The sequence below is a fragment of the Ruditapes philippinarum genome, unplaced genomic scaffold, assembly GCF_026571515.1.
Source record: "Ruditapes philippinarum isolate M1 unplaced genomic scaffold, ASM2657151v2 ctg17229_1_1_1_1, whole genome shotgun sequence".
Lineage (NCBI taxonomy): Eukaryota > Metazoa > Mollusca > Bivalvia > Venerida > Veneridae > Ruditapes > Ruditapes philippinarum.
The window spans coordinates 3,396-17,651 of record NW_026854881.1 but is presented as its reverse complement, the minus strand read 5'-3'; the positions used below and the strand labels follow the sequence as shown (position 1 = coordinate 17,651).

The 14,256-nt window shown below is 31.3% G+C and overlaps 2 protein-coding genes across 3 annotated transcripts; one reads left to right on the top strand and one right to left on the bottom strand.

Moving 5' to 3' along the window:
* Positions 1-639: 639 nt before the first annotated feature.
* Positions 640-7,310, bottom strand: LOC132741410 (prenylated Rab acceptor protein 1-like). 2 transcript variants are annotated; one of them, XM_060729560.1, is made up of 5 exons: positions 7,125-7,310; positions 4,209-4,418; positions 3,694-3,791; positions 1,675-1,776; positions 640-904 (listed from the first exon to the last, which is right to left on the bottom strand). In XM_060729560.1, exons 1-5 carry the CDS (start codon positions 7,202-7,204, stop codon positions 813-815), a joined length of 582 nt encoding a protein of 193 aa, XP_060585543.1. In that variant the 5' UTR covers positions 7,205-7,310; the 3' UTR covers positions 640-812. The 2 variants fall into 2 exon arrangements, with proteins under 2 accessions (XP_060585543.1, XP_060585544.1); XM_060729561.1 differs by lacking the exon at positions 7,125-7,310 and adding an exon at positions 6,916-7,061.
* A 124-nt stretch (positions 7,311-7,434) lies between these two features.
* LOC132741411 (V-type proton ATPase subunit F-like) lies at positions 7,435-13,968 on the top strand. The gene is made up of 5 exons (XM_060729562.1): positions 7,435-7,586; positions 9,143-9,224; positions 10,524-10,606; positions 11,396-11,518; positions 12,486-13,968. Exons 1-5 carry the CDS (start codon positions 7,470-7,472, stop codon positions 12,513-12,515), a joined length of 435 nt encoding a protein of 144 aa, XP_060585545.1. The 5' UTR covers positions 7,435-7,469; the 3' UTR covers positions 12,516-13,968.
* The last annotated feature ends 288 nt before the right edge of the window (positions 13,969-14,256 follow it).

Genomic DNA, 14,256 nt, shown 5'->3' with positions numbered 1-14,256 from the left:
GCTTAAACTTGATCTATGATCGACTTTCCTTTACTTTGAATTTAGAAGAGTCCATTGCAAGTTTTAGGGGATGTCATTATCAATATGCCCAAGGTTAACAAGCAATATAATGGTGAGGTCCAGTTGCACAGATGTGCAGACTAGCCCGGTGCTATATCTTGACATGGGCAAATCCTAGTCATTGTTACCTTCACAGGGGTTTAACTGAATTCTTAACACAAGTGTTATTAAGTCTACATAATGCCCTTTAAAGATTTCATTTATATTTGAAACAAAAAATACCAACATAATCTGAAAGTAGACAATGATCCTTCAATTGAAATTACATGTATGACACTACACAGTTTAAGATTCTACATTTTATATCATTTAATAAGTTTTAGAATGATCTCAACAATGTAAAAGTGTCTCCTAGAATAGAAAAATGCACATCGAGCAGCTTATAATTTGGAGAAAAAGAAACTAACTTAGGCATACATAAATAAATCCAAACTTTATAATTTGGAGAACGAAAAAACTTGCTTAGGCCATTAAATCATAAACATGTTTTTTATATATCTTCCTGAGACATTGATTAGTGCTTAATTTAAAAGTAAAAGATAAGCTTCATAAAAATACACGGAAAAAAACAAAAACATATTCTGTATTTTAAGCTTGTAACTATTCTAGAGTCTGCATTTAGTTTTCAAAGTTTTTTTTAATGCGCATATTAATGTCTCTGTAGCAATCCAGCCCTTCTGTACACAATTGTTGTTTTCATCAGGCAAGGTCAAGGTCATTGTCGTGTCAAGGTCACTGTAAAGTCAAGGTAATTAGACTGGTTCCATCTCAAGATCAAATGGTTCCCCTTCATCTCCAGGTGTGTAGAATGAAGCATGTAACATTATGACAAAGAATGATGCACCTGAAAAAATAAATTGAATATAAGACATAAGCATGGGCAGTATTTTCAAAAGATAAAATTTTCATAGACGCAGAGACAAAGTTATTAAAAATCACAAGATGAAAATACTGTTTAAGTTTGAAATAAGTGATGGTTGATAATGACACGCCACATGGTCTTATTCTTCAACCATCAAGACAGATATTCTTTATCTTGACATACAAGCCATATCCCCAGATTAGGAATACAATCCCCTGATTAGGTATACAATCCCCCAAATTTTCTACAGTGTCATTGTTTCTTTTTATTTAAAATTGGCAAATGTGGCTGAGTGGTTAATGTGACAGACTAGTAATCTAATGATTGCTAGCAGCATGGGTTCAAGCCCTTTCAGGGGCAAGTCATCGTTTCCTTGAGCAAAAAACTTTACACTCATTGCTCAGTACTGGTTGGTTCAAGGAACAGATTCGATAGTGTTTCTATAAGCGTATAGCTTCCTTCACAATCGAACTAAAATAAGTTCTGTATAAACCAAAACTTTTCATGTCAGTACTTCATAGAAGGTTATGTAGTTCAAGAATTATTTCCCTTCCTCAATATTTTTCCAACTATTCCTTTTTTATCAGAGTACACTAAATGTAATAAATTTTGACATACCTTTGATGTAATGAAAGAGTTTTGTTTAATAAATAATGGTTACAAACAATTGTTTTAAATATGTTATAATATGTAAATTGCTGTTTTGTATAAAGATTCATGTAATGTGAAGTAAAAGAACAAAAGTTTCATACCAATGACCCAGAAGACTGCTGATCCAGCACCAGCCAACCAGAACAAGGGAAATGAACACAAAGCAACTGCTCCATATTGTTGTGCTAAAGTAAGTTCACGACCTGAATTTAAAAAAAATTCACCATTTCATAAAACTTACTTCATCAAACTTTGTTAGCTTAAATATACTCATTTTGAATGTTTTATTCATCATTTGATAAAAATAATATCAAAATACAAAGCTATGGTATGGTATAGCATAATAGTTAAGCAACTTTGTGTCCTATATTGGTTGTTACTGTAACAAATAAAATATGTTATAGTGACATTATGTCCATCCGGGTGTAAATGGTCAGTGAACTGGTAAAAATACAAATTAGTTTACATTTTGAAATATTTATATCATGAAAATGTCTATAAATATCGTTCAGAATGCATCGGTAGCTTTCAATTCTTAAAAAGAGTAAAGAAGTCTTTTTATGATTTAGGTTATTATTACAGTGTATCAAAAACATTTTTTTTTATTTATTCTTAGTCAATCACCTTTATAATAGCCAACCTTTTTAAATATATTACTAATTCAACTGAACTTGATAGCAAAAAAAAGAGCATACTGTCACTTTTAAAGCAATTCAGTTTCACTTCATTCAACAACTTAAAGGATATTAAATTTTACTGTAGGATCTCACATAAGTTGCCATATAATATAAAATTTATGTTAAAAATGTTAAAAAAAAGAGCCTTTGGCAAGATTATTTTTATGCATTAAAATTAATGAAAATAAATTTACTTTGATGTTTTAAGCATGCTTTTGTACACCAAGTTATATAAATATACATTAAAATTAATGAAAGTAAATTTACTTTGATGTTTTAATTAAGCATGCTTTTGTACACCAAACTTAGATTCATTTACATGTGTGTAATATGAAAGAATACCGGTATGTAATGTTTATTTAAAATGGAAAACAAGTATCCTCATGATAACAGAATTTTTTCCTCTATCAAGTTCACTGATTAATATGCTATTATTTAGTCCTTTGCCACAAGTATAGAGGGGACCTGGCTTGCACAGTTTGACCAATCACTAAACTGCCACTAAATTTTAGTAGTTTGATACTAAAATATGTTATCTTAATCTGAATTAAGCTTGGTAAAGTATTCTTCTACGAAAGAAATTGTTTTTTTATATATATTTTTTATAGGAATTGTTCCAACAAAAATTTATCTTTGAATTCCAAATTACAGCTTATAACAGCTTTAAACATAATACAATGTACATGTAGATAGTACAGGTACATGTTTCAAAGTCAAAAGTGAAAATTTATTGGTGAAATTAAAATCTCATTAACATTTCTATTCTATATAGATTGCCTTTAATTGTTACAAAAGAAACAAACCCCTCCCTACATTTGTATTTTCAAAAAATTTATGACCCTGCTTTAAAAATGTTTGCAGATGGAAAATACATGTCCTGGCATTACTGCAGTCATTGAGGTATATTGAATATGAAGTTAATCCTTTATAAATCATGTCAAGTTGGTAACTTGGATTCAGAAAACAAGCTAAAAAGTGGACTCATGTATTTCTTTATTTCATTGATAACCAAAACAATATGTCTATTGATGTAAGTTACAGGAAAAGCTATTTCAAAACACTCCCAGCTATTTTAATCAATGACCTAAGCTAACAGCTGTTGCAATAACATACACAATATTGATACATAGTTTCTTTCTGTAGCATCAATGCTTGGAACAAACAATAACATACATATATTAGTTAACAGTAAAACAAAATAAAAAGTAATGTGGTTTGAAAATCTTTACTTCTGCCCCCTTCCCCTAAAATTTCTGGCAACCGCTACTGACCGGAATATCTTACCCAAAGATAACTGTTTATGGAATGACAGTTTTTTTTCTAGCACTGGTATAAACAGAAAATCATGTTGTCATTCTAATATACCAGAAAACATAATCTCCAATTTTATCTCTCTAATAATTTCTTTTTAACCTACTATGTCTTTTAGACCACAAAACTTACCCATAATTTTTAATTTGTTATCCTTATTCTTTAAACTGATTATATAACAAGCACCAAGGCAAGCTGCTATGGCAACAAGGAGCATAGGTGAGGTCAATCTGTAATAGATATAAAATTCATGATGTCAAATTCAAACATGATACTAAAATTAGGGGGTGGGGGGGGGAACATATTAAGATTGTAAGAAAAGTTAACAGATTAAAGTGTCAAGTAATAATTGATATCTTATGTGCGATGAATGACTGACTGCATTATTTATCACCATTATTCGACTGAGTTACAAAATTAATGCAGTAAGGGCTATTTTTGGTAATTTACATGGATTGTATGTGCCATTTGCAATTTGTAATTTACATTTTTGTTCACTTCACAATATCATTTAAATACATTTCAAAATCTTCATGAAATCTGGAGGCATGATGCTTTAATACTCAAAATAGAAATTTGCAAAGTATAAACTTTCTTAAAACAGATTTTAATACCTTTCAAGTTATTTTAGTAATACTCATACTTACATACAGAATACAACTAAGCCAATGAACACAAATAAATAGTTGCTCTGAAAATGTTCAATATTTTTCATTATTCTTTTAGGCAGTGGAGCCACAGATTTAGGGGTCTGAAACCTTCCAGTGTTGACAAATTCTCCCCAAGGACGAATACCATCTCTGGTCTTGGAAAACCATTCCCGAGCTGTAGCGTTTGAAAGACTGAGTGCCATGATCCTAGAGAAACAAAGAAAAACAGTGATTGATATAGATACAGTTTACCATTCAAATCCATCATATTTAACCCATTACTGCATGAGCATTTTGTGTTTCATTGAAAAGTCTCCCGTTACAAGCTCAAATTGCTATAAAACTATAAAGATTTCTTCAATACCAATCAAACTTGGCACAAATGTTGACTGGACCATTGCCTTTGTAACAACATGCTCAGTCTTAAATTTCCTGTTACCATGGCAACAAGGGGACATCTCAAAATGCCAAAAATCACTATTTTGCATTGATTTTTTCCATCAAAATTGTTTCAAAGTGCTTCAACTTCTCAATGGATTCAGATAGAGTCAAAGGCTTTTCAGCGTTTGTTACACATGACCTTATGATCCACCTGGAGTCATTTTTAGCCTCTCGCAAGTCCAAAATTTTCTTGGTGATCAGGGGGACTGCCGCCCCTTCAAACCCCCCAAACAGGGCACATCCCCCTTCTGGCAACCGCAATAATACTGTTATTGTATTATAATAACATATAATAATTATGTTATTATGGCATGGTTTGGGACTTTTCCTTTGTTCTTATAACCCATTATACTCAGTACACCTCAATGAGCATTTGAAAACTGTATTGATATATAACAGTACAGTTTTTTCATTGATTCATATAGGAAAAAAACTCGACTGTTATATATCGGTCGAGTTTTTTTCGCACCTTGTATATATCAATACAGTTTTTTCATAGAGGCCGCTCCAATGGGGCAGTGGTAACGACTATTCCAAGTAGCAGAAAAAACATAAAATAAAAAAATGAATTCAATAAAATAAAATAAATATATAAATACAATGAAATATATAAACAAAGATAATTAATGAAATGAAATTTACTCAGGTACATCCGCTGAATGAATTATTTCAACCGAAAAAAGCCCTTTAATCTTAAATCAATCTCGGTAACAGTATACAATCCGCCTCTTATATGGGATGTCTTTTGTATATTTTTTTGCGGCAGCAAAAACAACTTGAAAAACTGCCTTATGATAAATAACTGTACTGAGCTAACGATTAATTTTTTTATTTGTTTCTATTACAAAAAAAGAAAACTATATGCCATTGCGATAAAACAGTTATAGTATATGAAACTCGTTAGTTACGGGGGTATAACACAGGCTGGGGCGACATCTCGGGATGTTTCTGCAAAAAAATTGTCTCGGCCTAACCATTTTTTAGTTCAGCAGAAACACCCATTGATGTTGCCCCAGCCAGTGTTATAACCTCGTAACTAACTCGTTCCATGTACTATAACTATTACTTATAATTAATATAATAACAGTATATTATACTTTTAATATATTTTTACATATGTATCAAAAATTATAATTATAATCACTTCATCTTACAATTAATGCAGCTGGGTATAGATTTAGAGACTTCTTACAAGGTTACATGTATTTCTTGGAGAACTTAATAGGTAAGAGATTTGTTAGGTCCTGTCATGTTAAATTAACAACATTTTTAATGCTTTTTTAAATTTAAAATATTTTTTTTTGCAGTAAAATATGTTATCGATAAAAAAATATTCAAATCCATTAATTTTGGACTTCTTTGCAATTTGGCCTTCTTTGCTATTTATTGGAGAAAACAAAGGTTCTTAAATGAGATTGCAGAAGTCATTATCTTAAGGCCTGATCAATGTATTTACACCTAATCAAGAAAGTAGGATTATGTTGCAGATTCAACTCCATGTCACAGTTGCCATGGAAACTTTTACCTTTTTTGTTGGGTGATCCAATCTTAATGCCATCTAGAATGAAATATTTTGACCTTTTTGTGGTTTTTATGGCAAAATTATTTGAACAACAGTTGCACTTGCAGCTTGCCTCCCTTGGCTTTGCAGCCACTAACGCGACTATCTCTATAAATGTTATTGTTAACTAGATTGCTTTATCTTCAACATATTTAACATTTTCAAACGGTCTGCACTGAATTTCTAATAACTTAATAGAACTCATTAAGTCATAATAATTAGCAGAGTTGACAGACTTTCCATAAACACTGTCATTTTTATTGGACTGGGTCGGTGATGAACAAGTTTGAAAATTGCAAAATAGTGGAAAATGTCGATAATAGAGGTGCATAAATGATGAGTCTTGTGATTTAGGTGGATTAAAGGGGAATGTCTTGGCAATATAGGGGGCATGTTTGGACAGGCCAGGGGCCTACAAGACTTAAACACTGTCAGTGTGGCTGAGTGCCAAGAAGGCAAGCCATATCTTTGATAAAAAAAAACTTCATGTGCAGTCATTTCCAGTATTTGTTGGTTCCAGGAACACTCCAAACAAATCCAAGAGTGTCTTCGACTTATACAGATTCCTATGTCTTCTGCTTAAGTTAGGTTCACATTCAAAATGATTCATTAAAAAGTAGCAATTTTATTTGATAATAAATTGATTATTAGGTACATAATGTTTCTGTCAAAACAAACCTAGCTTAAATAAGCTAAAACAACCTGTTTGTTGACGCTCTCATCCAATTTTTTTCAATTCCTAGAATTCACAGTGAACAAAACATACAAATTTGAATTGTTGACGTTTCAAAATGTAAACAAAACTTTCAAAATAAGTTACACAAAAAAGATTGCTGAAATAAATTTATCAACAATCCGTGTACCATGTGGACACAGTACATATAACATTCAACAACATAAACATAATAAACCTTTGCTTTATTGTCTGGTTCTGAAAGGCTCTTGTGTCGATATTTCCGTCAATATCCAATTTAGTTGCTTCTTTTTCCATGTCAACAAACCATTTACGTGTCGTGCATGACGTCTGCTAAAGCCCGTCTAAAGCCGAAAGCTTACCGCATGCCCCACAAGTCATTCAGTGATGAAATGCATTACTTCCTCATTTGATTTCCTTATCTAACCTCTTTTCAAAAAAGTTAAAATATCAGTTTATATGATAAAAGAGAATCATAAAAATGCTTCAATGCAAATGTCTCAATTGATATACTGGTTTTTTTACATTGTACCGGAGGACAGACAGAAAATAGACAGTATGTATGCAATACAGAGTATGGTGCAGGTATTTTCGTACTTCCGGTTTACTCAGTCACATGATAGTCAAGATGGCGCATACTGCACAAAAAGGGAAATTGATAGCTGTCATCGGAGATGAGGTTTCTCAGAACAAATTTGATTGTTTTAATAAATATACAATATTTATATATTTATAAATAATATGATTCCTTCTTTTAATTAGTTTATTGAAAAATATACTATGCTCATCCTTGAGTAAATTCACAGAAATCTATGAAATTCTTACTGAATTAATATGTCTAATTTGAATAAAGAATGAACTTTGTATTTATGGTGGCTTATTTGGTACACTTTTTGCATTGTGTTGCTAGCGAAATGCGCCAAATGGCGCTTTGAAGCACTGTCGTCCTGTCACTAGCGAAGCACGCCAAACAGTGCATTGTCTGTCATGCGGCCCGTTGGTGCGATGTCGCCCTGTAGCTTGGCTTATATATATACAAGTAGCCAATCCTTTGAGTTGAGCCGAGGGACAATGTGACATTGTGACAACAGGCCGTACATCAACACCCTGTTTGGTGTGCTTTGTTAGTGACAAGACAACAGTGTGACAACCAGCCATTTGGCGCTTTGTCTTGCTGTCGCTAACAGCAACTGGACGCACAAAAGTGTTCCAAATCAGCCACCATATGTATGGGAAGCTCACTGCAGCATTCCATTTTACAGGTCAAGTAAAGTTTGTTTCTTCAAAAAACTGCCAGTTATTCAACTTATTGTGACCATCTATAGTGTGTAGAGTAGCTAACACAACCACGGATTTATATTACATGTCAATTAAAGTCCAGGACACAACATATCTACTTTGTGTGAAGTCAAAACATGTTTATTTTATATTTACAAAGAGACTGTGTAGCAATAATCAAGAATTTGAGCATGGTATATCTTTACTTAAGCTATTTCAGACAAATTTGCAGTAATGCCAAAATACTGTATTGTGACAAGACAGGTATGTTGGAGAAACTGCCAGTCATCGAATTTAGCACTGGCCCGGTGGCCCGTGAAAATTAGTTCAGGCCAGTGTAAATTTTAAGAAAATTTAGTTAAATATATAGTGGAATAAATTCAAAACCGGATTTTGGGCCAGTCAATTTAAAATCTTAAATTCAATGACTGAATTTTACTGCTGTTGGGAAAGTCCATCAATATTTATGCCAGGAATCTGGAAAGCTCATATTCATTTGTGAAGCCGAGTAAAATGAAGCATACACTAATAAAACAATATAATATTAAATTAGGTGTCACCTGTATGATACCGAAAGCCTTTATGATTATAAAACAAGCATAAAGTTTTCAATATATAAACCAGATCTGTCTCGGACTTTGTAAATAATGAGTAAAAGCGGTTATACTGGTAATTTGTACCATTAATTAGATACAAATGAATTTCCAAATATCTTAAAAATAATAAATTAAAATACATTCAAAGGAAACTTTTTATACCAGTCATTGTTACTTCAGTTCTTAGCAATGATTATAATTATAATGTATTTATTTACTGATTTTCTTAGTGATACTGATAGGCAGAGGTTTTTCTCTTTACTTTTTTATTAATTTTATTTACTGATAGGATTCTTAAATTCTGACTGAAGAAAATCAAAGTTATTTTATAATTATGTAATTTAATTGTCTCTGCTTGAAGGACACATGCACAGGTTTTCTGTTGGGAGGAATTGGTGAAATAAACAAGAAAAGAGAGCCCAATTTTTTAGTTGTGAACAAAAGTAAGTAAAATGCATACATTTTTATTGATAGAAATTTAGAACAAACTTTTTTATATAATGCTTTGAAATATCTGTTTGGAAGTATTGAGCATGCATTGTTAAATATTTATTTCATATGGATGTGTAGCTCATGTTCTGAGGATGAAGGGAGGTAACTTATCTAAAGATTTATATATTCAAAAATGTAATTATCTCCCATAACATGTTTTAGCTAAGTTGAGATAATTTTCACAGTTCGGTTACATATTCTATTATGTTTCTGAAAAAGTTTATCCCAGACATATGAAAACCATCATACATGCATGGTAAATAATTTGAAAGTTTGTATTTAGAATATAAAAAGATGGCATAACATTTTTAGGGAAAATATTCAAAATAAGTAATGATTGAATAGCAAACTGTGCAAACCATGATTAAAGTTCATTTGTGATATTAAGAAAGTCTTTGGCAAAGATATCAATATGACAGGCCTTTCCCCAGGAATTTTGCAAGGCACAGGGGTACTTAAAGGCCTATTATGCCCCAGAAATGCTTTTATTTTTGTTTCCCTAAATCTTTTTATTTTTGATGTTCTGTTATAGTTTCCAAAAAGATACTTATTGGCCAATTACCTGAACCATCTTTTGTGTCTTGTCGCTTTTTGGCATTTAGTTATACGGTTTTGGTATTTTGTATGGAAGTCATAATTCTACAATGTTTACATTTTGCTAATTTTAAAACAAATAATTTTACTTTCAGGGCTACTTTCTACATGTTATAAGCATCTAACATACATAAAACAATTTTTTAAACATTAAAAGTCTCGCGTTTGCTCTTTCTGAAGCCAGGAGTCTAAAATTATTTCTTTCTGAGGCATAATGTGCTTTAAACAAAAATTTCCCTTAGCGTAATTATCAATTATCCTATCATTAAATACCCTTGATTCACTAATATTTCCTCACACGCGAAATGTCTGGAATTTTAAATTCACTAACTTTTCGACAAGCTGAAACAGTATTACTAAGAGATTCTTCAGGAAGACTATTAAAGACGTTTTTTTTTTCATCTAAAATATTTCTGTTATCATATTCTAAAAACATGCCAAGTTTACAGAAATTCTATTGAACAGTTTTAATTTTGCCTATAATATTATGTCTATATGAAAACTCTGGAAAACGTATTTAAGCTCGGGCAGGTGCATGTCCTGGATCTAGATAACTGATCTGTTCAGAGATCACGTTTCCAGGCTCCCCATTACCGGTATTTGTATTAATCTTAGTACACACACAAAATTACATATAAGAAATTGTATATTTTCAGATACGAGTGTAATGGAGATAGAAGAGATGTTTCGTAACTTTGTAAAGAGAGCTGATATAGCCATTATTCTGATCAATCAAAATGTAAGCTTTATTTTCGCATATACACATGTATAATTTGATATGATAATTTGACAGCCAGCTGTGACTACCTGTCATGAATCTATCAAGTCAGGCATTTTAAAGAATGATAAAGCCTATCTAAAATATTGACTTATCAACGGGGAGATGTAATCAGATGGCTTTGTAATGTTGAAATATACTCTTAATTAGTATTGACTTCCAATGGTTATATACTTTGATTGCTTGCAGTGGGAATGATTTGCATTTTTCAAACAGTATAAAGCATATCTTTGCTGCTTGCTGCCAGGCTTTATACTTTAAGCTGGCAGCTACATTGTTTTGGTCATGTCCACGTAACCAGCTTTCCAAGATAACTAACCAGTCTTTGCCAATTTTCTATGCAAGTGACCAACTACTATCAAGAAGGTGTATTATCAATAATACATGTAAAATATATTATGATTTTTTTCTGAAAGTTTGAGTATTTTGTTTGCTACTTTTTATGGCTGGTTAGCTTTATTTGAGCCAATTACTCAAAATAACTGGTTAGAAATTCTGTTTCAAACAACGTTTGAATGTTAGAATTATAAAATTTCAGTAAGCATGGCAATGAAAGTTACTGTATCCTAATTTTCATACGCCAGAATTTTTTTTAATTTATAGGTTACTTTCTAGATTGTCTTGACTTTTAAACAGATTGAACAAAGTCCAAAATGTCTGTTATGTTCAGATTGATACATCCAATTATAACATGTCCATATATCTTGTTTGTAATGTTTTCAGTTTGTAATAACATCTGGTATATTGTAGATAGCGGAGATGATTAGACATGTTATAGACACATATACAGACCCTATACCTGCTGTACTAGAGATCCCCAGCAAAGAATGTCCCTATGATGCTAGCAAAGATTCCATTTTGAGACGGGCAAAGGTAAAAGTTTTGTGTTGCTTTGCTTTTTTACACTGATTTTGACACATTCTGTTAGTTATATATTGGTAGTTGATCCAACCAACCAGTTTTCCTGGATAACTGACCGGTAATTACCAATTTCTATGCAAGTGATCCACTACATATCCCACGTGATTTCTGAATTAGCAGTGAGAGACAAAATGACCATAAGAGTTAATGTCCAAGATCAATTATCACAGAGAAATTTCACCTTGAACTGGCAGAGGGATCAAACTAGTCACCCCTAGGTTACAAATCTGATGCTCTCTTTATTTAGTTTAGTGGTTGTAAACATAAATATTTGCAACAAATGATGTCACTTGAATATCTTTGACATGCCAAAATTCAATTCTAAACTTTAGTTTAAATGCTGTGTTTTGTTCATACTATTACATTATTGTTTTGAAGTACACTTTATAGCAAATTGTGTCATATAAAGGATAATGAACCCTAATTCAGAATGTACAAAATATTGGCACATCAGTGCAGTAATGGCCTAACTCCTGTTAAATTTAATAGGAGTTAACCTGTTACTGCACTGAGGTGATGATATTCTTAAATTATGATGACACGGTTGAAAACAGCATCTTTGAAGAGAAAAATATGCTATAAATCGTATTTCAAAATCTGTTAAAAGAGGGTGTGAGCTTTTTGGGGTTTATGATGCTATTACCCATCATTAATATTTATCAGTTCATTAGGAATTAAATTCCAAGAGGAGTTATCTTTTTCGGACAGTATAGAGCCAGGCCAGCCTGCAAATTTGTGCGATCAGACCGGGCTTTATACTGTTCCCTGTAATATTTTAAATTTCATCTTGATATCCCCAAAATTGAACATGGACAGTTCCAAAAATGGAAGCTGGACAAGTCCATTTAAGAAATTCAGCTAGTTAAAGGGGTTAAAATTTAAGGGGTTAAAATTCATTTGATTTTTGTTTTTGTTTCAGGGTATGTTTTCAGCTGAAGACTTCAGATGAGGACATGACAGATGTATTTAGACAAACAGAGACTAGAAACTGTGGTTTAATAATCGGAATTATAGTTTAGATACACTGAGTATTGGTGTTGTATTATATGGACATAGGTTTTGTATCAGTTAAAAATGGACTTTTTTTAAGACTTATGATGGTCAAATTTTAAGTGCATATTTTTAAGTGCGATCATTTACATTCCAGGGATTATTTTGAATGTAAGGGTATTTTCTTATTATTGTTGATTAAAGATAGATCTACTGTAACTGGTTTTTATTTGTTTTATAAAATAATGCTAGTACATAACTATATTGTGGCATAGCCAAGTGGTTAACAAGTCAGACTTAAGTAATCTAAGGATTGCTGGCCGCGTGAGTTCAAACCCCTTCAGTGGCTAGCCGTTATTTCCGTAAGCAAGAAACTTTACTTTCAATGCGTAATACTGGTTGGTTCCAGGAAAGAATTTGAGAGTGTTTCAATATGTTTATATCTTCAAACACAATCAAACTTAAAAATTAGTGCAACCAATTATTATGTAGAATAGGAAAAAAGAAAGAAATTTAACAGCTGTTAAATACAAATTATATGTGTGATACTAGTCAGTAGATATGTGTTTTCTTTTGTATATTGTTTTATTTTTAAAAAAAAACAACAGCAAACAAACAGAGCCTTCCATGAGTAAAAACGATCTTAATAATTCTGATATTTTGTATACATGTCAGAAATATATTTGTCACTCTTATATCAGCTTATATGACAGAGTTATATAGATTCTATGAGTAGTTTTATTCAACAGTTGTCGAAATAAATCAGCATTTTACAGTGAATCAGAGACTCTGTGTGTCAGTTATTGTACATAAATTATCATAGAAACTGAAGAGAAATCCATAAATAAGAAGTTTGAAGATATTTAAATATTTACTATCTATTACACATTGTTGTTGCATAGAAAATTTGTTAATATCATTTGTTTTGTCAGACTTAAATTTTATATAGAAAATATGTTGATATCATTTGTTATGGTTAAATTTTGTATAGGAAATATGTTGATATAATGTGTCTGAAATTTATGTTGACTTTTTATGTAAAACTTAAATATTTGCAAAGGAAATATGTTGATATCATATGACAGGCTTGAATTTTCAATAGAAAATGTTTAGATATCATTCATAAAACTCAACTTTGGAAAGAAAATATTTTGATATCAAATGTAAATTTTGTATAGAAAATATGTTTATATCATCTGTTGCACAGAATTTTTATAATATCATGTTTCTCAAATACCAAGACATGAATTTATGATATCATGTGAAATAAACTGATCTTGATTAGAAATTATTTTTAAATTTATTTCAGTTAAAATACACTTGAAACATATTGTGACATGTGCTTTTTCTTTAACCATTAATCACGTTAAACATTATCATTTTTATGATTAAACAAATAGATGCTGGAACTAGACATAATTGTTTTTGATAACTCCATTTGGTTTCCTTGTACTTTGAAAAATATGATCTGTAATAATAAAACAAGTACTCGGACTTTCACATCGTAACTACCTTATAAAAAAGGTCATGGTCATTTGGATAAAAAAAATCTGTATATATTACAGTGTATAACAAATTTGACAGCAGCCAGGACTCATCGTGACAGTTTGATAATGTCAGTTTGAAAAATATTAAATCTTTGTCAATATTTGAAAAATTTTGGTATCCAAGGCTGACATTTTGGTTGATAATCTGTGTTT